At 44.2% G+C, this 24680-nt stretch overlaps 1 protein-coding gene across 2 annotated transcripts in view; it reads right to left on the bottom strand.

Annotated features, from left to right (window-relative positions):
• The window catches only part of LOC141091157 (uncharacterized), a 72027-nt gene that overhangs the window by 13327 nt on the left and 34020 nt on the right, over positions 1 to 24680 (bottom strand). For both annotated transcript variants that reach the window (XM_073576561.1, XM_073576560.1), the window contains exons 2-3: positions 23681 to 23744; positions 23551 to 23580 (exon numbers count right to left, since the gene is read on the bottom strand). In XM_073576561.1, the coding sequence (XP_073432662.1) occupies positions 23551 to 23580; positions 23681 to 23683 (33 nt within the window). In that variant the 5' untranslated portion in view covers positions 23684 to 23744. The remainder of the gene's footprint in view (positions 1 to 23550; positions 23581 to 23680; positions 23745 to 24680) is intronic.

Here is a 24680-nt window from a genome sequence, read left to right as displayed (position 1 = left end):
TATAGGGAAGAATCACACAGGGAGGGGGCCCCCTGTGTGCTTCCCTGAGACCCTCGGAACAACGCGATGTGCTCGTGTTGTTCCAAGGGCCTTCCTCCCTGCAAAAAATAAAACGTGTAAAAATAATTTTTTTTAAATTCCTAAATAAAGAAAAAAAAATATTCCCCAATAAATTGATTTATTTTTGGAAATAAAACAAAGCAACAATAAAAGTACACATATTTGGTATTGCCGCGTCCATTACGATTCGCCCTATAAAACTGTCCCACTAGTTAACCTCTTTAGTGAACCCCTTGAAAAAAAAAAAAACAATGCTTTTGTCATGATCCAGGATGGGGTTTGTCTTTGGCCCGTCCTGGTCAGACAATTGTTTCTGCCTCTCTCTGGCAGAGGGCGGCTATTTAATGCTCACTCGACCTAGGTCTGGTGTCAGTTATACTCCTGTCCTCGGCTGACTTAGTTGACCTTGTGCGTACGTGTGCCTTGTGACTGTGATACTTTATGCTTGTTTGGTTTTGACCCGGTTCTGTCCCTGTTACGAGTTCTGCCTGTTCTTTTGGTACTGCTCTGCTATTCCCGTGTATGACTCTTTTGCCTTGGACCTGACTACTCTCTGACTGCCCCACTTGTACCACATTGCTATCTCTGTCTATGACTCATTGCTTACATTCTGACTATTCTCTGCTTGCATCTCTGGTATCACTCTTCCCTCTCTGTGTATGACCCCCCCCCTGCTTGTCTGACCTGAGTTCCCCTAATCTTCACTCCAAGATTCCTGTAATAGAATCTTACAGTCATCTACTGCAGCAGGACGCTAAGCCACGCCCCCTGTGGTCACATGATCGTAGGTCCTGGTACTCTATACTACCTTTAGTGTCGCAGGTCTCGTGCTCAGAACTTTCACTACAGTATTGGTCCCTGCGCTCTCCCATAGTGTGGGTAAGTCACCCTGCTCTGCGTGGCAGTTTGCCGACGCTGACAGGGTCCTGACATTAGAGTCCTGACAGCTTTATTATACCGCAGAACAAAAAGTGCAATAATGCGCTATCAAAAAGACCGATATAAATAAACATGGTACCACTGAAAATGTCATCTTGTCCCGCAAAAAACGAACTGCGATATAGTGTTATCAGTGAAAAAATAAAAAAGTTATAGCTCGCAGAATAAAGCGATGCAAAAATAATTATTTTTTATATAAAATTGTTTTTATTGTATAAAACCGCCAAAACATTAAAAAAAATCACTGTAATCGTACTGACCCGAAGAATAAAACCACTTTATCAATTTTACCACAGGCAGAATGGTGTAAACGCTCCCCCCCAAAAGAAATTCATGAATTGCTAGTTTTTGTTCAGTCTGCATCCCAAAAATCGGAATAAAAAGCGATCAAAAAATGTCACGTACCGGAAAATAGTACCAATGAAACCGTCCCGCAAAACTCGTCCCACAAAAAATAAGACCTCACATAACTCTGTGGGTCAAAATATGGAAAAATTCTAGCTCTCAAAATGTGGTGATGCAAAAACTAATTTTTGGTTTAAAAAGCATCTTTTAGCGTCTGACAGCTGCCAAACACATAAACCTGCTTTAAATAGTAAACCAAACCCCCCTTTATCACCCCCTTTGTTAGGAAAAAATAATAAAATTTGAAAAAAATGTATTTATTTCCATTTTCCCATTAGGGTTAGGATTAGAGCTAAGGTTAGGGTTAGGGGTGTGTTGGGGTTAGGGATGGATTTAGAATTGGGGGGTTTCCACAGTTTAGGCACATCAGGGGCTCTCCTAAAGCGACATGGTGTCTGATCTCAATTCATCCAATTCTGCATTGAAAAAGTCAAACGATGTTCCTTCCCTTCCAAGCTCTGCCATGCGCCCAAACAGTGGTTTACCTCCACATATGGGGTATCAGCCCACTCAGGACAAATTGCACAACAACATTTGGCATCCATTATCTCCTGTTACCCTTGGGAAAATGAAAAATTGGGGACTAAAAGATCATTTATGTGGAAAACAATACGATTTTTTTTATTTTTATGGCTCTACGCTATAAATTTCTGTGAAGCACTTGGGGGTTTAAAGTTCTCACCACACATCTAGATAAGTTCCTTGGGGGGGTCTAGTTTTCAAAATGGGATCACTTGTGGATGGTTTCCACTGTTTAGGCTCGTCAGGGGCTCTCCAAATGCAACTTGACACCCGCAGACCATTCCATCAAAGTCTGTATTCAACCTTGACCTATAATAATGATAACTACTGACTATGCGGAAGAAAAAGATAGGCCATAAAAAGGGGATCACCATACGACATGGAAATCACATAGAAAAATGTTTATTGGACACAAAAGGACACACAAAAACTTTTTAAAAACATTAAAATTGTCACAAATGTGACATATGCAGACAATACTTAGGCATATAATAAGGCCTATAACCCAGGAGGCTTAAATGCAAGCTGCTTTTTCAAAACACATATAGACAGCATACCATCAACATAATAATGGACATGGATGCAATAACAATACTTAGTCCACTATAGATGCAAATCCCCATACCATAGATCTTATCAAGTTGTTACCTGCATGTAAAAATTATACAGTCTCAAAAAGCATTTGTGAGATATAGTAATAACAGGCGCAAAAAGAATAATTTAGTCCCATATAGACAAATACTTCACCCGAAGTGGGGTTCTCAGAACTGAAGCAAACGAAAACTGCATAACAAGATAGTGAAACCTCATAAGGAAACAAGTCCCTGAACAATGGGTCAGGTGGGTGTCACGTCGCCGTCGGATTCGGGGGCAGGTGTTCCTGCCTCGGCCACTGGGAGGCGCCGGACTCCTTTGACTGGTGGTGCCGGCGATAGGAGGGCTATGCCCTCATGTGGTCCCGCTCCTTTGACGCATGCCTCTGTCCTTAGCCTGGATTTTGACTCTGCTACAGCCTGATGATTTTGTACCTCTGCTGCTCGCCTGGTTTTTGACCATTGACTCCTGACTACGCTTTCAGTCCCGGTTTTTAGTCCCTTCCTGGTGACCGTCCTGCTCCGGTCCACTGCTCTCATAGGCAGCTACCTCTTGGGCTCTGCTGTAATTCCAGATCCCCATATGGGGGTAAAGGGTCTCGGGGTTTCTCGGGGTGCTGTCTTACGAGCAGCTCAGACTCGCAACTGACGGACGTCACATTATCTCTGGCCCAAAATCGTTTTTGTATATATCCAGGATTTTCCCTGAATTTTTTTTTCTCCTGCCTTTCTTTCTCTGAGTTGATTCTGTGGCTAAAGCACCTGTTACCTGCTTCATTGCTCAGCCTGTGGAGGATCAATCCCATCATCTTGCACTAACATCTGCACAAGCCACAGTCGGGGAGACCTCTGGGAAAACGCTGGACGTCAGAAGTCTTCACTTCCGGGACATCAGCACCTGGGTAGTTCTGGTCATGCCTGCCCAGGTGCCCAGGTATTGCACACTAATGCGGCCAAAGTCCTTTTACCTATTTTTTTGTCCTACCTTAAGAAATCTGTGTGTTTGGAGGCTTATGTAGATAGTGGTTCAGAAGGGAACTTCATAGATTTCCTGGTAGCAAGGAATCTTGGCGTACCACTGCTAAGGCTTAATGTCCCCATTAAAACCACTGCGATTAATGGCACATCTATCATCCAGGGTGGAGTGGAGTTTGTCACTGAAGAAGTATCAATGTCAGTGGGATTATTACATGCTGAACATGTCATTTTTTGTTATCAATAATTTATCATCCGCAGTTGTTATGGGTATGCCATGGTTACGCAAACATCAGTCATAGACTGGCACTTGGTTGATATCATGCGCTGGAGCCCAGAGTGTCAGGACAACTGTATATCGCTATCAGTGAACCAAGTTAAAGTCAAGCCTCCCTTTGTACCTTATGCATTCAGGAATTATAAGGATGTTTTTTCTATATTAGAATCAGAGAAACTACCCCCTCATAGAGAATACGATTACCCCATAGACTTGATATCGAATTCTCATCTCCCCAAGGGGAGAATATTTAATGTCTCTGGTCCAGAGTGTCAGGCCATGAAAGACTACATAGCAGACAGTTTACGAAAAGGGTTTATTAGACCATCCACCTCACCAGTTGAGGCCGGATTCTTTTTTGTGTAAAAGAAAGATGGTGGTCTCAGACCTTGCATTGATTACCGTGAGTTAAACGCAATCACTGTGAAAAAACAGTATCCGCTTCCACTCATACCTTTTAGTCAGCTGTTGGGAGCCCGTTGGTTTACTAAGCTTGACCTCCGAGAAGCATATAATCTTACTCGTATAAGAAAGGGAGATGAATGGAAAACCGCATTTAACACACCCCTCGGCCACTTTGAGTACCTTGCAATGCCGTTCGGGCTCAGTAATGCACCTGCAGTGTTTCAGAATTTTGTGAATGATGTCATGATACCAGTGCTGGGGTTAATGTTCTGACCTCAGTGCAGACTCTCACCTGCACACCTGGGACCTATTATGATGGCCTCTCATTGGTTCTGGGGAGGCGTCTTATAGCCTCAGGAAGATCCCATCCCCCGTCAGTTATACTTTCGCCCTTGGCATTGTGTGGTGACCACTGAGTGTGTTAGTGCTGTGTTCTGGTTGCATGATTCTCTGTGTATGACTCGGTCTGTTCTCTGGATATTGCTTTGGATTCTGCTTGGTACCTTCTACGTCTGTTTGGTTTTGATCTCTGCTTGGCCCTGACTATCCATTCTGTCTCATCCCTGGTACTTTACTGATATCTTGTGTATGACCTTTGGCTTTGTCTGACCTCCCATCTGTTTATCCCTCCTGTATCTCGCTTGCCTGTATTGTGCATGACCTCCGCTTTGCCCGACTTTGAGTTTTCTACCTTCTTTGAAAACAGGACGCTAAGCCCCGTCCCTTGCAGTCACATGACCGTTCACATGATCGTAGGTCCTGTGCAGGCTTGCTAAACTTCTACATTCAGGTCTGTGCATCTTTATTTTCCGGCTGTTCTTGTCCCCAGGGGTCCCTACGGTGCGGGTGAGTCCCTGCTTAGCGGAGGCTGTACGCCGGCGCTAACAGGACTCTGACAAATGATATCTTCAGAGACATCTGTGGGGTATATGTAGTCGTTTATTTGGATGACATCCTGATTTATTCTGCTGACCTTATGACGCATGTCCAACATGTCTGTTCTGTCCTCCAGAGACTTAGCGAGCATTCTTTATTCACCAAACTAGAGAAATGTGTTTTCATGGCTGAGGAGGTACAGTTTCTGGTATACATTGTGTCAGCTAAAGGGTTTTGCATGGATCCTTCTAACATCCAACCCATTAAGGAATGGGTATAACCCAAGTCTCTAAAGGCGCTGCAGCGATTTCTAGGTTTCACCAACTACTATCGTAAATTCATTAAAGGTTTTTCTGAGCTAGCCAAACCACTCACTGATTTGACTCAGAAAGGGGCGGATGTGGTTAACTGGAAGCCTGAAGCACTTAATGCATTTTCTGTATTAAAGGAATGTTTCTCCTCTAACCCGATATTGGTTCAGCCTGATCTGGACCGCCGCTTTATTGTGGAGGTAGATGCCTCTGACGTAGGAGCAGTGCTATCGCAAGGCACTGCATCCCTCACTCAACTTCGTCCATGTGCCTTCTTTTCCCGAAAATTCTCTTCCACCGAGAGGAATTATGATATAGGTAATCGGGAATTACTGGCAATCAAATGGGCCTTCGAGGAATGACGCCACTTCCTCAAAGGTGCCAAACATAAGATCACCATAATTACTGACCATAAGAACCTGACCTACTTGGAGTCAGCAAAAAGACTGAATCCTAGACAGGCAAGGTGGGCCTTGTTCTTCTCTAGATTTGATTTTGTGATCACTTTCCGACCAGGTAATAAGAATGTAAGGGCTGATGCCCTTTCTCGAAGTTTTTGTCCCTCACAGGTCGAGGACTCTGAACCAACTCCAATATTAGCTAAGGGGATTGTTACTTCAGCTGTATCTTTGGATCTTCTGGAAGAAATCCGTAGATCCCCAGAACAAGCCCCTGACACTATTCCTCCCCAAAAATTATTTGTCCCGGCCACATTCCAGCTTCAAGTTCTGAAGGAATCGCATGATTCTGTCCTTGCAGGGCATCCAGGTATCAATAGCACCATCAGACTTGTAACCAGGAATTTTTGGTGGCCAACTATAGTAAAGGACTGTAAGGACTATGTACTGGCTTGTAAAACGTGTGCTCGCGTTAAGTCTCCCCAAAATCGCCCTGCCAGGTGGCTCCAGTCCTTGGCTACCCCTGAGGGTCCTTGGACTCATATCTCCATGGACTTTATTACTGACTTACAGCTCTCAGAAGGGAAGACGTGTATCTGGGTGTGGTGGATAGATTCAGCAAGCAGTTTCATTTTGTTCCTCTGTCTGGATTGCCTAATTCCGAGACCCTGAGCAAACTGTTAATTTCACATGTTGTACGACTGCATGGTGCTCCTGTGATTATTGTGTCCGACAGGGGTACCCAGTTCATTTTGAAATTTTGGAGGGCATTCTGTAAACGGATTGGAATTGAATTGTCCTTCTCTTCTGCCTATTACCCTGAACCCAATGGTCAAACCGAGCGCACCAACCAAGCTCTTGAGCAGTATCTACGTTGTTATGTCTCTGAGCATCAGTCCGATTGGGTGGAACACCTGCCGTTAGCAGAGTTTTCCATGAATAATCAGTACCAGGAGTCCATCAAGACTACCCCTTTTTATTGTAATCATGGGCTGCACCCATGCTTTGGTACATTCTCTTCTAAGATGTCAGAGCTCCCTGGGGGAGAAAGATCCATACATCAGTTAAAAACTATCTGGTCAGAAGTCAACGTAAACTTAAAAGGGGCTCAGACTAGACAAGCTTCTTCTGCTAATAGACGGCGCTCCAAGGGCCTGCACCTGGGAGTTGGAGATAAAGTCTGGCTTTCTACCAGGAATATTAAGCTAAAAAGTGCCCTCTGCCAAACTGGGTCCCAGGTTTATTGGTCCATATGAAATTATTGAGGTAATTAACCCAGTAGCCTTTCGTCTGAAACTCCCTCAATCATTTAAACTGCCTAATGTATTCCATAAGTCTCTTCTCAAATTGTGCCGCTCTCCGATTCATCCTGTCCAGTCCCCTCCTCCTCCAGTTTTGGTCGGGGAATTGAAGTCCAAGGAGTCCTTAACTCCCACTTAGTGAGAGGATCCATGCAGTATCTGGTACACTGGAAGGGCTACGGTCCAGAGGAAAGGTTCTGGGTTCCTGCCAGTAAAGTTCAGGCCAAGGGTTTGATCAGGAAGTTTCATCTCCTTCATCCCAACAAACCGGGTTTTGAGCGTCCGGAGGCCCCTCTTAGAGGGGGGGTACTGTCACGTTGCCGTCGGACTCGGAGGCTGGTGTTCCTGCCTCGGCCACTGGGAGGCCCCAGACTGTCACGTCGCCGTTGGACTCGGGGGCTGGTGTTCCTGCCTCAGCCGCTGGGAGGCGCCAGACTCCTTTGACTGGTGGTGCCAGCGATAGGAGGGCTGTGCCCTCATGTGGTCCCGCTCCTTTGACGCATGCCTCTGTCGTTAGGCATCGCCGTGTTTCTCCTGTGGGTGATAGTGTTGACAGAGAAGGGGCCCCTGCACAGGTGTCTGGTGGGCGCAGGCTTCGCTCTTCTGTCAGAGGTGAAGGGGCTGGTGCATCGCCGTCTGGCCTGGTTCTGGGGGTGGTCCAGATTAGGTCATCAGGCTGTGAGCCTGTGAGGGATAGCCATATCCTTCAAATACTTTGGGGCCTGCCCTGCAGACCGCCAGAGATAGTCTTGGTTTCCCCAGTGATCTAGTGTTTAATTGCCACTTCTGATTCTGACCTTTGCCTGGATTTCTGACTCTGCTACAGCCTGCCGATTTTGTACCTCTGCTGCTCGCCCGGTTTTTGACTCTGACCTTAGCCTGGATTTTGACTCTGCTACTGCCTGCCGATTTTGTACCTCTGCTGCTCGCCCGGTTTTTGACTCTGACCTTAGCCTGGATTTTGACTCTGCTACTTCCTGCCGATTTTTGTACCTCTGCTGCTCGCCTGGTTTCTGGCTTTTGACTCCTGACTACGCTTTCGGTCCCGGTTTTTAGTCCCTTCCTGGTGACCGTCCTACTCCGGTCTGCTGCTCTCATAGGCAGCTACCTCTTGGGCTCTGCTGTAATTCCAGATCCCTGTATGGGGGTAAAGGGTCTTGGGGTTTCTCGGGGTGCTGTCTTACGTGCAGCTCAGACTCGCAACTGATGGACGTCACAGTGGGGACCGGACTGAAAGTTACAACATGTCCAAAAAGGCCTTCCATGAATAATATCACGGGATCATGAGATGGTTGAACCCATTACCAAAAGCGCAAGCATGTAGTCAACCTAGTGCTGACGGATACCTGACGCGTGTCGCCACTCGCAGTGGCTTCGTCAGGGGTAACAAATGAACTAACCAGTGTCCTTATATGCACCTGTTTAAATGGTTAAATACATCACAGCACACGGCATTAGGAAGCCCGGATGATGATGATGACAACCATAGGGAATTACTGCTAAGGCGCCACTGCACATAAAGCAGGAAAAAGTCGTAATACCATTCATGTAATCCAGCTGCCATAGCACCAAGCAAACATTATCAAAGCGCATGCGCTGGAATCATCCATAGCGGCGCAGTGTTTGAATAAATTACGGCTGTATTGTTTACTAAATAGGCAGACATATAGATCGCTAATAAGATCCCCAGGTAGCATTATAGAACCAAAGCTATGGTAATAGAATTTTCTAAGGGTGGTTTCACATTAGCGTTTCAGGGCGCAGCGACGGCCTGCGCACGGCCACCGCTAATCCCCGCCCCCTGCCGCGCCTCCTCCGGTAACTCCACCTACCGGCGCATGACGCTGCATGCGTCCCCTATCTTTATCACTGGGGACGCAGGCCATGCGCATCATGCGCTTGGCAGCGCATGCGTCCTTTTGATGGTGCGCCGAGCGCAACCAAATTGCAACAGGTTGCGCTTGGCGCTGGTCGGCGCACCGTCAAAAGGACGCATGCGCCGCCAAACGCATACTGCGCACTGCCTGCGTCCCCAGTGATGAAGATAGGAGACACAGGACGCATGCTGTCTATATGCGTTTTGAAAAGGCAGTTTGCATTTAAGTCTCCTGGGTTATAGGCTTTATTATATGCCTAAGCATTGTCTGCATATGTCACAATAGTGACTATTTTAATGTTTTTAAAAAGTTTTTGTGTGTCCTTTCGTGTCCAATAAACATTTTTCTATGTGATTTCCATGTTGTATGGTGATCCCCTTTTATGGCCTATCTTTTTCTTCGGGATAATCAGTAGTTATCATTATTATAGGTCAAGGTTGGATCCTATAGCTATTTGCCTGTGGTGCCCCCTCAATTTTCTATTATTGACACCCGCAGATCATTCCATCAAAGTCTGCATTCCAAAAAGTCACTACTTCCCTTCCGAGCCCCGACGTGTGCCCATACAGTAGTTTTCTCCCACATATGGGGTATGAGCGTACTCAGGACAAATTGGACAAGAAATTTTGGGGTCCAATTTCTCCTGTTACCCTTGGAAAAATAAAAAATTGGGGACTAAAAGATCATGTTTGTGGAAAAAAATATGATTTTTTTATTTTTAGGGATCTACGTTATAAACTTCTGTGAAGCATTTGGGGGCTCAATGTGCTCACCACACATCTAAATAAGTTCCATGGGGAGTCTAGTTTCCAAAATGGGCTTACTTATGGGGGGTTTCCACTGTTTAGGCATATCAGGGGCTCTCCAAACACAACATGACACCCGCAGACCATTCCATCAAAGTTTGAATTACAAAACGTCACTACTTCCTTTCCGAGCCCCGACGTGTGCCCATGCAGTAGTTTTCTCCCACATATGGGGTATCAGCATACTCAGGACAATTTGGTCAATAAATTTTGGGGTCCAATTTCTCCTATTACCCTTGGGAAAATAAAAAATTGGGGACTAAAAGATCATATTTGTGCAAAAAATGATTTTTTTTATTTTTAGGGCTCTACGTTATAAACTTCTGTGAAGCACTTTGGGGTTCAAAGTGCTCACCACACATCTAGATAAGTTCCTTGTGGGGTCTAGTTTCCAAAATGGTGTCATTTGTGGGGGGTTTCCACTGTTTAGGCACATCAGGGGCTCTCCAAAGGCGACATGGCGTCCTATCTCAATTCCAGCTAATTTTGCGTTGAAAAAGTGAAACGGCACTCCTTCCCTTCCGAGCTCTGCCATGTACCGTAACAGTGGTTCCCCCCCACAGGTATCAGCGTACTCAGGACAACTTGCACAATAACTTTTGGGGCCCAATTTCTCAAGTTACCCTTGGTAAAATAAAAAAATTGGACCTGAAGTAATTTTTTTGTGAAAAAAAGTCAAAATGTTCATTTTTTTAAAAAAACATTTTAAAAAATTCCTGTAAAGCACCTGAAGGGTTAATAAACTTTTTGAATGTGGTTTTGAGCACCTTGAGGGGTGCAGTTTTTAGAATGGTGTCACTTTTGGACATTTCCTGTCATACAGAATCCTCAAAGTGATTTCAAATGTGATGTGGTCCCTGAAAAAAATGGTGTTGTAAAAATGAGAAATCGCTGGTCAACTTTTAACCCTTATAACTTCCTAACAAAAAAAGTTTTGCTTCCAAAATTGTGCCGATGTAAAGTAAACATGTGGGAAATGTTACTTATTAAGTATTTTGTGTGCCATATCTCTGTGATTTAAGGGCATAAAAATTCAAAGTTAGAAAATTGCAAAATTTTCAAAATTCTAGACAAATTTCCATTTTTTTCACAAATAAACACAAGTTATATGAATGAAATTTTACCACTAACAAGAAGTACAATATGTCACGAGAAAACATTGTCAGAATCACCAGGATCCATGGAAACTTTCCAGAGTTATTACCTCATAAAGGGACAGTAGTCAGAATTGTAAAAATTGGTCCGGTAATTAACGTGCAAACCACCCTTGGGGTTAAGGGGTTAATGTATTTGGACATAGGATGGGATCCGCCTCAGAATGAGCACTCATGGCGAAACCTGCAATTGTGGAGCCACTTGCAAGATGTTTCAGTAAACGCAAAGCAGATACCCTTCTTATTAGTTGCAATAAGTGGTTGCTTACTAAAAGAGTGCTACTGCGGGAGCATCATATTGATCCAGAGACCTACGTCCTTTACACCCCATGTGACATTTGAATGAACTGCTAATTTCTGTCTAAATGCCTCAACGTAACTAAGCCATGCCATTAAAGTTACGATAAGCTTCAGGAGTTACAGTATGTTAATATGTTGAAAAAGCCCACTGCATAAATTAGGAAATTTTTCACAGAGAACAGCAGAATAAATAAAAAATGCTTGGAGCCAGTTGTTAAAAGATTTCGGAGCTCCTTGCTTTTTATCATCTATATATATAAAATTGAATGTATGTGTGTTTGTGTATCACCAGCCCATTTCACCAGAGCTGTTTAAAAAAGCTGAGTTGTGATTGGTTGCTATGAACAACAGTTTTCTTTGCAACCAATCACTAAGCATATTTCATTTCACCAGAGCTGTTTAATAGAAGCTGAGCTGTGATTGGTTGCTATGAGCAACAGTTTTCCCACTTGACAACATCTCAGCAGACACTGACATGGTGGGAGAAATCTAGCATTCCCGGGAACATAAACTCCCAGCCATTGTCTGCCCCCCAGAAAGGAACATGACAGAAATGAATCCCCCCTCCCGTGCCCATATCCCCATCACACATCCTCCATCCCATAGGCACATCTTCCCTCTTAAAGGGATCTCTGGTATGGAAGTTAGGGCAAATCCCTCAGCGCTCTGATACTGACCCCAGGCCTCTCTTAAAGGGATCATTGGTATGGAAGTTAGGGCAAATCCATCCAGTGCTTTGGTTTTGACCCCAGGCCTCTCTTAAAGGGATTCCTGGTATGGAATTAGGAGAGTTCCACTCAGCGCTGTGGTTCTGACCCCAGGGTCTCTTAAAGGGATCATTGGTATGGAAGTTAGGGCAATTCCACTAAGTACTCTGGTTCTGACCCCAGGCCCCTCTTAAAGGGATCCCCGGTATGGAAATTAGGGCCATTCCACTTAGCACTCTGATTCTGACCCCCGGCTGACAGGATGATGTGGGATATTAGGGGGAGTAGTCCAGTGGCTCTGGCTGACGGGATGATGTGGGATATTAGGGTGAGTAGTCTGGCGGCTGTGACGGGATGATGTGGGATATTAATGGTAGTTGTCCAGTGGCTATGGCTGACAGGATGATGTGGGATATTAGGGGTAGTAGTCCGGTGGCTTTGACGGGATGATATGGGATATTAGAAGTCCGGTGGCTCTGGCTGACGGGTCGATGTGGGATATTAGGGGTAGTAGTCCGGTAGCTCTGGCTGATGGGATGATGTGGGATATTAGGGTGAGTAGTCCGGTGGCTCTGGCTGATGGGATGATGTGGGATATTAGGGGTAGTAGTCTGGCGGCTGTGACGGGATGATGTGGGATATTAATGGTAGTTGTCCAGTGGCTATGGCTGACAGGATGATGTGGGATATTAGGGGTAGTAGTCCGGTGGCTTTGACGGGATGATATGGGATATTAGAAGTCCGGTGGCTCTGGCTGACGGGTCGATGTGGGATATTAGGGGTAGTAGTCCGGTAGCTCTGGCTGATGGGATGATGTGGGATATTATAGTGAATGTGGCTATGCGGAGTGGGCGGGGCTCTACACTCAGCTTTATATATATAGATATAATCAATATAATTTGTTATAACTAACCCTAGTTAGTTACTATGCCCGGGCAGTGCCGGGTTCTTCAGCTAGTCAATAATAAACTTGTCATCTTTCTTTTCAAATTTACTGTGCTTTTCCCTCTGAGTTGGCAGTAATGAGAACAGGTCAACATAATTCTTACTCCAAATAAACTATTTGATGGAGGCGTTCAGATGGAATCCCAAGGGGGATAGTGCGCATGTCAGAGCCTCCTTTAAAAGAGCCTGAGGTACACAAGGGTTTGCACTTGTAGGTGTGATGCTAAGATCTAACTGACGCTGATTAGCTAAAGGAAAAGCAGCAGTAACTGAATCGCCTAAAGCCTCAGTCAAAAGCTTACTGACTAAAGATTTAAGGTCATGGTGTGAAACAGACAGAGGCACATAGAGAATCTCACCCGTTCTGGAATGTCTCAGCTCCTGGTCCATGTCTTCAATGTAGCTCTCACTTAAGCCCCTTGTGAGGGGCCAGCGCATCTGTGCAGGTGCTTGGGAAGCAATGTCCTCATGTTCATCTATGTTGATGGCTGCAGATCTCCAGGAGAGGGATGCTGTAAAGTCTGGAAGAGATCCCTGACTCCTTCTGTGGGAAACGCCTCCGGCTGAGGCATCCGTAGTAATGTGAGTCACAGCAGCACTTTTACGGCCGTAGCTGCTAGACGCATCCCCGGCGAGTCCTGATGATGACACCAGCAGAGATGCTGACGCTGAAGGAATCTTGCGCCAGGCTGCGAGACTTCCGGGAACGGATCTGTGTCTTCTTCACACGCACATCCCATACGCGGCTGCCAGACCTCGCTGAAGCCGCAGGCGGTGCATAAGAAACTCTGAGTCTCCAGATCCTTCGGGCACTTTTGCTTCTTCTTGATGCCGGCAATGCCTCGTCCGCTGGCTGGTGGGGGGAAGGCGGTTCAGGAAGTAGAAAGGTGGCTTCACCTGCTGTCAAGGTAAGTTTTATAGCTAGGCAGCTTCTTAGCCACTCTGCTCCATCTTCCTTCCCGGCCCTCCGTACCAACTGCTGTAAAAAGCTGTCCATCTCTGATCTTCTTTCTTCTTCTGAGGTGAATGGAATAACTGGCAAAAAGTGGTCTTTTTATACCTAAAATCTTCCCAGTCCTTTATGAAACAGCCAATCATATTCCATAAAAAGTGCGCCAAAAACATCTGGATATGACCGGAATGAACCTGCTCGTAACTACACAGCTTACTAGAATTACCTTTTGACCTCAGTTTGAACATCAAGAAACCATTTTAAACTCATATTAAACACAACCCCAAAATGGCAGGATAATCAAAATAGGGTCTGCATTCCCATGAGACTCCCCCTACATTTATATTCGAGGGGGGGGCTACCATTCTGAGAGTCTGCGGTTATCGAACTGCACACAGATGTCATCCAAGTTTCCCACGCACTGATTGACTTGAGTGTGTGAGTGGTATCTGATTTTGAAGTGAAATTGCAGCATGTAGCGATTTTTTTCACTGACAGATTCTGTCAATGATGAAAATCGGTCATCAACACTGCTCCACTGAATAACTTTGGGCCTAGTGCTATTGGATAAAAAAATCGTACAGCACTCATTCGATGTATATGCTCATGTGACCAAGCCCCTAGTCTGGGGATTCATAGCAATTTTTAGATTAAATCTACATTAGAACTAATGATAGTGAACGTCATCATTTTGCAGAATTCTTTTGAGGACTGGAAATGTGTTAACAAACAGAAAACATTATACTCACATTTCCTCACCTGTTTATTCTGCCTCCCCTGTCACGTAAATCTTCTGTTCTGTTATGCTGTTGTGGAATAGCAGGAACTGGAGATGTGTTTGTAAAGTTGTTTTTTTATCTTTTTAAACCCCTTCTCTTCCCTCACAGCAACCAGGGCAATTTAGATTTGGACCGAATTTAATGGGAATGAAACAAATTTGTCAACTAAATTCACGTGAATATGCCCAAATTGAATTTCTAGAGATTTGCTTATTTCTAGCTGCAAACTAAACATTAGAGCCAATCTTGTTGGATTTCTGGGCAATCAAATTCACTATCATTAATTTTAACTGACAGTGTGATATTATCCTTAACCTAACTGGAACTCCAGTAAACCTTGTGAGGCAGCAACTGGTGTTATTTTCGAGGGTCACTATGTGTCCCCCAGGATGCGCTCACAAGCGCATTAGACCCGCTGGAGTGCTTTGTGGTCACAGCAGGACACCTGTGAGTCACAAGGCAAAATCAAAGTAAGCATGGACCTGGTCAAGATATTTGTCCAAAGCATTGTTTAGGAAAACCCATTATGGGCTTTTATTTTTTAAACGGACTGCAGGAAGGTAGTGTGGCAGGTCCGGTTCCTCCAGGCTGGATCTTACAAGTGGCCCATGGCCACAGATTCCAGGTTAAAACCCCTGCAGCAAGGGTTTGGGTGTGTCAGTGTGGAGATTGCAGCAAGCAGAGCAGTTGACTCTGCAAAAGCTCAGTCTGTGAGGGAACACAGAGCCAAGCAGGGTGAACTACTGACACCCTGCAGCGTGATATGGTGGTGCAGTTGCCCTCGGCAACAAGTCACACTTATGAACTGTCTTGTTTCCCAGCTGCGAACCGGAGGATACCGTGTGCTGTACACTGTGTGAGTTTGGACAATTAAGCATGTTGTTTTGCTATGAACTTTTCCTGTCTGTCACACTGAACCAACCCCGCTGAACTACAACCTATATTGGTGCAGTAATGGTAAATACATTGACTTAGGTCACTTGCTCACTTTCAGTATTTGATGAGTTTTTTTCCTCAGTATTTGTAAGCCAAAACCAGGAGTGAGTGATAAATACAGAACTGGTGACGGGTTTCTATTATACTTTTCCTCTGATTGTTCCTCTCCTGGTTTTGGCTACAAATACTGAGGAAAAAACTCAATAAATGCTGAACGTGTGCGTGTGGCCTAAATCTAACACTTGGCACACAACTATGCTATTCCTGTTGCACAGTTTGGGGGGGGAAGTCTATAATAATTTCTGCATTGTGATTCCTGAACTTATACTGAATGTATAACAAAAAACTTTATATAAAGCAATTTAAGAACATCTCTGGTACTACAATCCCAACCACTGATGAAGTAAGGTCTGCCCTCCCATGGTAAACCAAAAGCAGGAAATCTGTAACGGCTCGCTCACACTGCCGTATATTCTCTCATGCGAGAGAACTGGGCCGATTATGCTAATGACACTTGGCTCAAACTGTCAGAGTTTTGATGCGCATGTTATCTTACTGTGATCCGATTCTCTCACATGAGAGAATTGCATCACAAGTGCAGAAAAAAAGGAGAACTTAATTTTTCCATCTTTTCAATTGTCTCTGTTCACATAGACTGCTGGGAACTGCATTACACAGTGACTTTAAGAGACAATACTCCCCTCTGATTTGTGTGAACTTGGACTAGTCTGTTCCCTAACGCAGCTTGCTGTGTGTTGGTTTTGAACTAGAGTCAGGAAGTGTGTTAGTTAAGAAAGTGGAGAGGGAGTCTAATGCCTGTGAGAGACAGGTAGGACAATATACTGCGTGCAGAATTATTAGGCAAGTTGTATTTGAAAGGATTCTTTTTATTATTGAACAACAACTATGCTCTCAATCAACCCAAAAGACTCATAAATATCAAAGCTTAATATTTTTGGAAGTTGAAGTGGGTTTTTTTTTTGATTTGGCTCTCTTAGGAGGATATCTGTTTTTTCAGGTAACTATTACTGTGTAGAATTATTAGGCAACTTAAGAAAAACCAAATATATACCCATCTCACGTGTTTATTTTTACCAGGTAAACCAATATAACAACACAAAATTTAGAAATAAACATTTCTGACATTCAAAAAAAAAAAATCAGTGATCAACATAGCCACCTTTCTTTTTGATGACACCAAAAGCCTTCCATCCATAGATTCTGTCAGTTGCTTGATCTGTTTACGATCAACATTGCGTGCAGCAGCCACCACAGCCTCCCAGACACTGTTCCGAGAGGTGTACTGTTTTTCCTCCTTGTAGATCTCACATTTTATAAGGGACCACAGGTTCTCTATGGGGTTCAGATCAGGTGAACAAGGGGGCCATGTCATTATTGTTTCTTCTTTTAGACCTTTACTGGCCAGCCACGCTGTGGAGTATTTGGATGCATGTGATGGAGCATTGTCCTGCATGAAAATCATGTTTTTCTTGAACGATACCGACTTAGAAGGTGTCTTCCAGAAACTGGCACTAGGTCTGGGAGTTGAGCTTCACTCCATCCTCAACCCGAAAAGGTCCCACAAGTTCATCTTTGATGATACCAGCCCATACCTTTACCCCACCTCCACCTTGCTGGCGTCTGAGTTGGAGTGGAGCTCTCTGCCCTTTACTGATCCAGCTTCGGGCCCATCCATCTGGCCCATCAAGAGTGACTCTCATTTCATCAGTCCATAAAACCTTAGAAAAATCAGTCTTAAGATATTTCTTGGCCCAGTCTTGACGTTTTATCTTATGTTTCTTGTTCAAAGGTGGTCATTTTTCAGCCTTCCTTACCTTGGCCATGTCCGTGAGTATGGCACACCTTGTGCTTTTTGATACTCCAGTAGCGTTGCAGCTCTGAAATATGGCAAAACTGGTGGCAAATGGCATCTTGGCAGCTTGACGCTTGTTTTTCCTCAATTCATGAGCAGTTATTTTGCGCCTTTTTTTATCAACGCGCTTCTTGCGACCCTGTTGGCTATTTGCCATGAAACGCTTGATTGTTCGGTGATCACGCTTCAAAAGTTTGGCAGTTTCAAGACTGCTGCATCCCTCTGCAAGACATCTCACAATTTTTGACTTTTCAGAGTCTGTCAAATCTTTCTTCTGACCCATTTTGCCAAAGGAAAGGAAGTTGCCTAATAATTAAGCACACCTTATATAGGGTGTTGATGTCATTAGACCACACCCCTTCTCATTACAGAGATGCAAATCACCTGATTTACATAATTGGCAGTTGGCTTTCAAGCCTATACAGCTTGGAGTAGGACAACATGTACAAAAAGGATGATGTGATCAAAATACTCATTTGCCTAATAATTTAGCACACAGTGTAAGTGTACTAACAGTGAGAGACTGGTAAATTAACTAACGGCTTCTAGGGAGAAGATAGTGCCTGGTTACCACAGTATCGGCCACCAGGACCGTGTCAGAAGGAAAGAGTCACATAGCACAGCCAGTATAGTTCTCCCCGAGCACCTGTAAGATGTGAGAGAACACAACGCTTTGGTGCCAATAATCTCTCAACATTGAAAGTGGGAACAAGACTTGCCTTGATCCTGAATAAGATGGATAAGTTAATCTGAAGGAAGAGCTCAATGCAACAAACTCATCTCCACTACATCAGTACCAAGAACTGTGAGTGTGATATCGGTTTTCAACTGTGTTAGCATGTAGAGCAGGGTTCTTTAGCTAGTCTTTCAATAAAGCCGGTGTTTTTTTTCCACCTCCTTGTCTACTCTACTGTATTTGAGTCCTGCCCTTGGTGTTTTTAGACACCGCGACACTCAGATGACATCAGACTGCAGTACAATAATTTCCATGCACCGATAAACTTCTATGGATTGTCATATGCACCCGCAGAATGTTTTCAAATTGTTTTCTCAAGTCAAATCAGCATGAGAAAATAATTGCTGATCTACACTGCCCATAGTATAACATTGGACCGAGTTCTATGTGATAAAACATCGTATTGCACTCGCCTGTGTTATATCTCAGTGTAGGTGAGCCCTAATTCTCAGAGTTTACTTCCGCATTTTACAACCGCCTGTAATATTTACATTTCACTAAGGCGTGTGGAATATTGTTCTGTTGACTCACTTTAGAAAATGTTTCAAAGTCTTTAGCATATGAGCATATAACATCATAAAGTTCAGTGTAATCAGCAGTACCAGACAATATAAGCTTAATTATTGAAACAGGTCTGTAACTCCCGTACATGTGGCTTCTGCTTAGGATAAAATTTGTAGAGGGCAGTATACATGTGGAGACACTTAGATGGTGTAGTGTCCGGCGCAGGGGATGTAGCAGTGCCAGGCGGACGGACGCAGGAAGGAATGGAGGACACCAGGGCATGTAGTTCCAAAGCTTTACTCACAGTCTGTAGTGCCCACTTCTGTGCCGTGTCCTCCGGGTCAGGGACTCAGTCAACCTCCAGGCAAGCTGGAATGCTCCCTTCCACGCTCTGCCAACTTATGTGCCTTTTCTGAACGTCTCCTCTATAGCACCTTAAAGTGTGAAGATCTCCTAGTACTGAGTTACACTGGAGTTCCTCCTAACAGATGTTCCCAAGAACTCTACTTGCATGGCAGACAGTTGTAGCCTGCTTCGGGGACTCTCTACTCCTAAGTCCCGGCTCTCTATCCGTATTGCTGTTGTGCCCTCAAGTCTTAGATGGAAGTAGTGCATTTACAGCCCACTAGTCCACCGGTGTCTGCTGCAGAACCATTAGTGTCCATACAACCTCGGGGACCGGGCCCCGGCCTTGCGCTTAGAACTTCTAGGCAGGGTTCTTCCTCTAACCCATGTCCTCTGTGTTCCCTTTCTCCTAAGTTCCGTACTTGTCTTTCTCTCTTATGGAAGCTCAGGCTTAAGCGCAACGTCTTTCTCCTTCTTTCCTTTCCCGTGCCAGCTGGCTCAGGTCACTGAGGCAGCTGCAGCACTCCTTCCTCCATCCCTTCTTCCAGGGATCCCCACTCCTCTCCGAGTGGCTTCCTCTCTCTCACTCTCCCTCTGACTGACTCCTCCGTCAGACTGACCTGTAATCCTAAACCATCCCGCTCTTTTATGTGCTCTCAACTCCACCCACCTCCCAGCACGTTTAGTGTTCCAAGCAGGGAACCACCAAAGATGCTCTGCCTCTCACTAGGCAAAGAGCCGCAATGTGGTTATGCTGAACTACTCTATTGTGTGGGGTGTGAGTGTTGGAGCGTGGTCAGGAGCCCCCAACTTAACTGGATGGTGGGGCACCACACCTTAGGAGAAGGTGGAGTACCTCTGAGGCGACAGCCTCAGGGGCGCCACACCGGCGCATGTGCACTACAGTATTATGCCCTCAGTAGGGAGATTGGAGGACACTGTGTGGATGATATAGAACATGTCAACCACATTAAGCAAGGAAGAAGGACGGCGATTGTGACAAGAGAGGAGGTGCCGAGCAAGACCAAAGATGCTCATTGAACCGGACCTTTAGAAAGGTCTTTTTTCTGCTATACAGAGGCGATTGGGGGCATACAGCATACTCGAATGCTTTAACACGGACTTACAGGTGCTGGGCCTACTTTATATTGGGGAAAACTTGGTTACAGTTTGCCTTTAACACATTATCAATGCCACCAGTTTTAACCTTCATGATGCTGTTTTTTAATCCCCACCTTTTTTGAAGCCATAACTTTTTTATCTTTCCATTCTAACCATAATAGGCAATTTTGCTATTTTAATGGTATAGTTTTGGTATACATAAAATCTTTTAAAAGAATATTTGTAAAAAGGATTTTTTTGAAATTTGGGATGAGGGAAGATGGGATAAGCAAATCTACAACTTGAGATACAATTATGGCAAACCACGGCTTCTCAAGGCGTTATTTTGGTAGTACATACTACTTTTTTATTGCTTTTGGTAATCTAGGAATTTCTTTTTAATCCCATCAGGTAGAGTTGAGGACCATTGCTAGGCATTTAGCCATCATGTTAATCCATTGGCACCCTGCAATAACGACTCAGGAGGAAGATAGTGTGAAACCATTTAGATGTCGCAGGGTTGACTGACCAGGGTTCAGTCCTGGCTAATAGAGCAGGAGTCCAGTTTTGTATTAAAGTCAACTCCTAATGGAGATGCTGGGGCTCAACTCTTGAGCCTGTGCTTTAACAGGCACTGTTCTTAACTCCCTGACTCTAATGCCATAAATATACAGTGCCTGGCACTTTAAAATATCTGGGATTTTTACACTGACAGCCATTACCTATAGACTCAGCAGACTTTGAGCCAACACTAGGTTTTGAGTCACTTGGTTTGCTAAGCTTGGCCCAGTAGTGTGGCTACAGGGAAGAAACAAGGAGCAGTCAAGCAGGGCCCAGTCACACAATGGGGTCCACGAAGAGCAACTGCCATTCTTATCTGTATTGCCATGTGTGCAGCATGTTGATACACTAATACTCTGCAGTACTGTAGAGCAGAGAGCCATGGTCTTCCAGTCTTACCAGTCTCTGTTCTGTAGGTAGCAGGTCACTTTGACAGAGGTGGTGAAATGATGTCACACCGTTGCTCCATCTGCACAGGGACATTGTGCTAGCAGAAAGAGTGTCACCTGTAAATCACTATCTATAACTGTAATCTCTTATATGATCTGTAGAACTGGTATCTACCAGTTTATCGTCAATGTACTGCAGTTATATGGATCCTGTTCTTGTAAAGTGATTTTTTTCTCAGTATGGTCATCTGAAGCTTCCTTTGACCCACTATAATTTGGGTGTGCCTCTGTAGTTGTATGCAAATTGCCTCTTCAGAAAAAATGAGGACTTGAACTCTAGTGCCAACTATTGGAAGTTGCAATCCTAAAAGCCAACATCGACATTTTAATGAGCCTTCTAGGATGAAAACCACAATAAATCACTGTCGTTTTAAACATGGTCATCTAAATTCAGGATCCATTCACATGTGTTCCCCCAAGTGAGCTGAACCGTTAGTTATGCCTCTGGTTTGTGCTCCATGTTCTAGTTGTTAGGCCCCTATCAAATAGCAATTTTCTAAACAATTATCTGATAGCTATCTCTACCTTCTCCCCCATACACAGCAGCACTCAGCTCGTGCAGTCACTCCTATGCTCTCTATGAGACAGCTGCTGCAGAAACATTTTATCTTTCTGTTGAAAAAGGATAGGCCCTTAAGACTACAATGGCTGAACCTTTTTATCCATCAACAACATCTGATGCCCCTGCATAGATTAGAATGTTGGCTGATGCCACCTATACTGGAGGATTAGGCTGACTTTTGTGAAATGTGTATGGGGTCCTTTAGTGTTTGAACCCAGGGAAATACCTTCAGTGATTCAGCAGAGAGTTGTATCCCACCGTACAGGATCTAGGTCCAGATGAATTACACCCCAGAGTACTGAAGGAGATAGCAGAAGAAATTTTTGAACCCCTCTCCATAATCTTTGAAAATTCTTGGAGAACAGGAGAAGTGCCAGAAGACTGGAGAAGAGCAAATGTTGTTCCTATCTTCAAAAAGGGGAAGAAGGTGGACCCAGGCAACTATAGGCCGGTGAGTCTGACTTCTATACCAGGAAAGATCTTTGAACAAATTATTAAACAACATGTATGTCAATACCTGGATAAGAATGAAGTGATTAAACAGAGTCAGCATGGGTTTGTAACTAATAAGTCATGTCAGACTAACTTAATTTCCTTCTATGACGGTATCACTGATTGGGTGGATCAAGGAAATGCTGTAGATATAGTATATCTTGACTTCAGCAAAGCATTTGACAAAGTCTCTCATACAATTCTTATTGAAAAAATGACTAAGTATGGAATGGACAAGGCAACTGTTAGGTGGATTCATAACTGGCTTAGTGATCGGACCCAAAGAGTGGTCGTAAATGGCTGCACATCCAGTTGGAAGAATGTCTCAAGTGGGGTACCACAGGGCTCTGTCCTGGGCCCTGTATTGTTCAACATCTTTATCAATGATTTAGATGAAGGAATTGAGGGTAAACTGATTAAATTTGCTGATGACACAAAGCTAGGAGGGATAGCTAATACTAGAGAAGAGAGAGAGAGGATTCAAAAAGATTTAAATAAACTGGAGAAGTGGGCAGCAACTAACAGAATGGTTTTTAACAGGGAGAAATGCAAAGTACTACATCTGGGCAATAAAAATGAAAAAAGCATATATAGAATGGGAGGAATAGGGCTAAGTGACAGCACATGTGAAAAAGACTTGGGTATACTAATAGATCACAGACTGAATATGAGTCAACAGTGTGATGCAGCAGCAAAAAAGGCAAATGCAATTCTAGGATGTATTAACAGAAGCATACAGTCTAGATCACGTGAAGTCATTATTTCCCTCTACTCCTCTTTGGTCAGACCTCATCTGGAATATTGTGTCCAGTTTTGGGCACCACATTTTAAAAAAGACATCAACAAACTGGAGCAAGTTCAGAAAAGAGCGACCAGAATGGTGACCGGTCTGCAAACCCTATCTTATGAGGAAAGGTTGCAGGATTTGGGAATGTTTAGTTTGCAAAAGAGAAGACTGAGAGGAGACTTAATAGCTGTCTACAAATATCTAAAGGGCTGTCACATTGTAGAAGGATCAACTTTATTCTCATTTGCACAAGGAAAGACTAGAAGCAATGGGATGAAACTGAATGGGAGGAGACACAGATTAGATATTAGAAAAAACTTTTTGACAGTTAGAGTGATCAATGAGTGGAACAGGCTGCCACGAGAAGTGGTGAGTTCTCCTTCAATGGAAGTCTTCAAACAGAGGCTGGACAGACATCTGACTGGGATGATTTAGCGAATCCTGCTTTGAGCAGGGGGTTGGACCAGATGGCCCAGGAGGTCCCTTCCAACTCTACGATTCTATGATTCTATGATTCTATCTAGGTAGCACATGCCATGTGTATGAGGCCTTAATTTGCAGAAACATATAAAGTTGGCGTTTAAGTGGATTATAGAATTTTGGTGACAAAACAAGTCCTTACCAAATCCATATTGTTATCCTGATCATCTGCCTATAACAGGAAAAATAAAAAATGTACATAAATTAAATCCGCTAAAATAAAAAAATAAAAGTGCTCTAGGAGTAACACAGAAGAGTCTTATCTTACTTACCATTTCAGGACTTCAGTTTTATTTCAATTAAGATGGAAATCTTGAATCTCTTTTCAATATTACACTTGAAGACAAAAGCAGAAAATATGGTACTTGTTCACAATGTTTTGTGCCTTAACAAATAGTAACTAGTGTTGAGCATTCCGATACCGCAAGTATCGGGTATCGGCCGATATTAGCGGTATCGGAATTCCGATACTGACTTCCGATACTTTTGTCATATCGGATTCCGGAATCGGAAGTTCAAAGTTGATTGACAGCCGAAATGACGTCATCATGATGCGCGGTGTGTGCGCATCATGATGCGCCGTCATTTCGGGCCTTCCGGGGGTCTCTGCCGGCCTGCCGGGGGGCTCTGCCGGCCTGCCGGGGGGCTGTGTTGACTGCCCGGGGTCTGTACCGGCCTGCCGGTGGGCTGTGCCGGCCTGCCGGTGGTCTGTGCACCCTGTGGGGGTCTGTACCGGCCTGCCGGGGGGCTGTGCCGGCCTGCCGGGGGGCTGTGCTGATGTCCGGGAGTCTGTGCAGGCATCGTCCGATGGGACTACAAGTCCCATCGGGCGATGCCTGCTACCATGACAGTGATTGACACATTAGCCAATGATGGGACAGTAGTAGTCCCATCATCCGGCTAATGTGTTAAATGTAAAAAAAAAACAAAACACTACATACATACTACATGCATACTACATGCATGCTACATGCTACATACATACCACATATATACTACATGCATGCTACATACATACTACATGCAACATACATACTACATATATACTACATGCATGCTACATACATACTACATGCTACATACATACTACATATATACTACATGCATGCTACATACATACTACATGCTACATACATACTACATATATACTACATGCATGCTACATACATACTACATGCATGCTACATGCATACTACATGCTACATACATACCACATATATACTACATGCATGCTACATGCTACATACATACTACATACATACATACTACATG

This window comes from Dendrobates tinctorius, unplaced genomic scaffold (genome assembly GCF_039654945.1).
Source record: "Dendrobates tinctorius isolate UK_male_01 unplaced genomic scaffold, ASM3965494v1 ptg000049l, whole genome shotgun sequence".
Lineage (NCBI taxonomy): Eukaryota > Metazoa > Chordata > Amphibia > Anura > Dendrobatidae > Dendrobates > Dendrobates tinctorius.
Note: the sequence above shows the minus strand (reverse complement) of the source record. Positions and strands in the feature narration are given on the sequence as shown.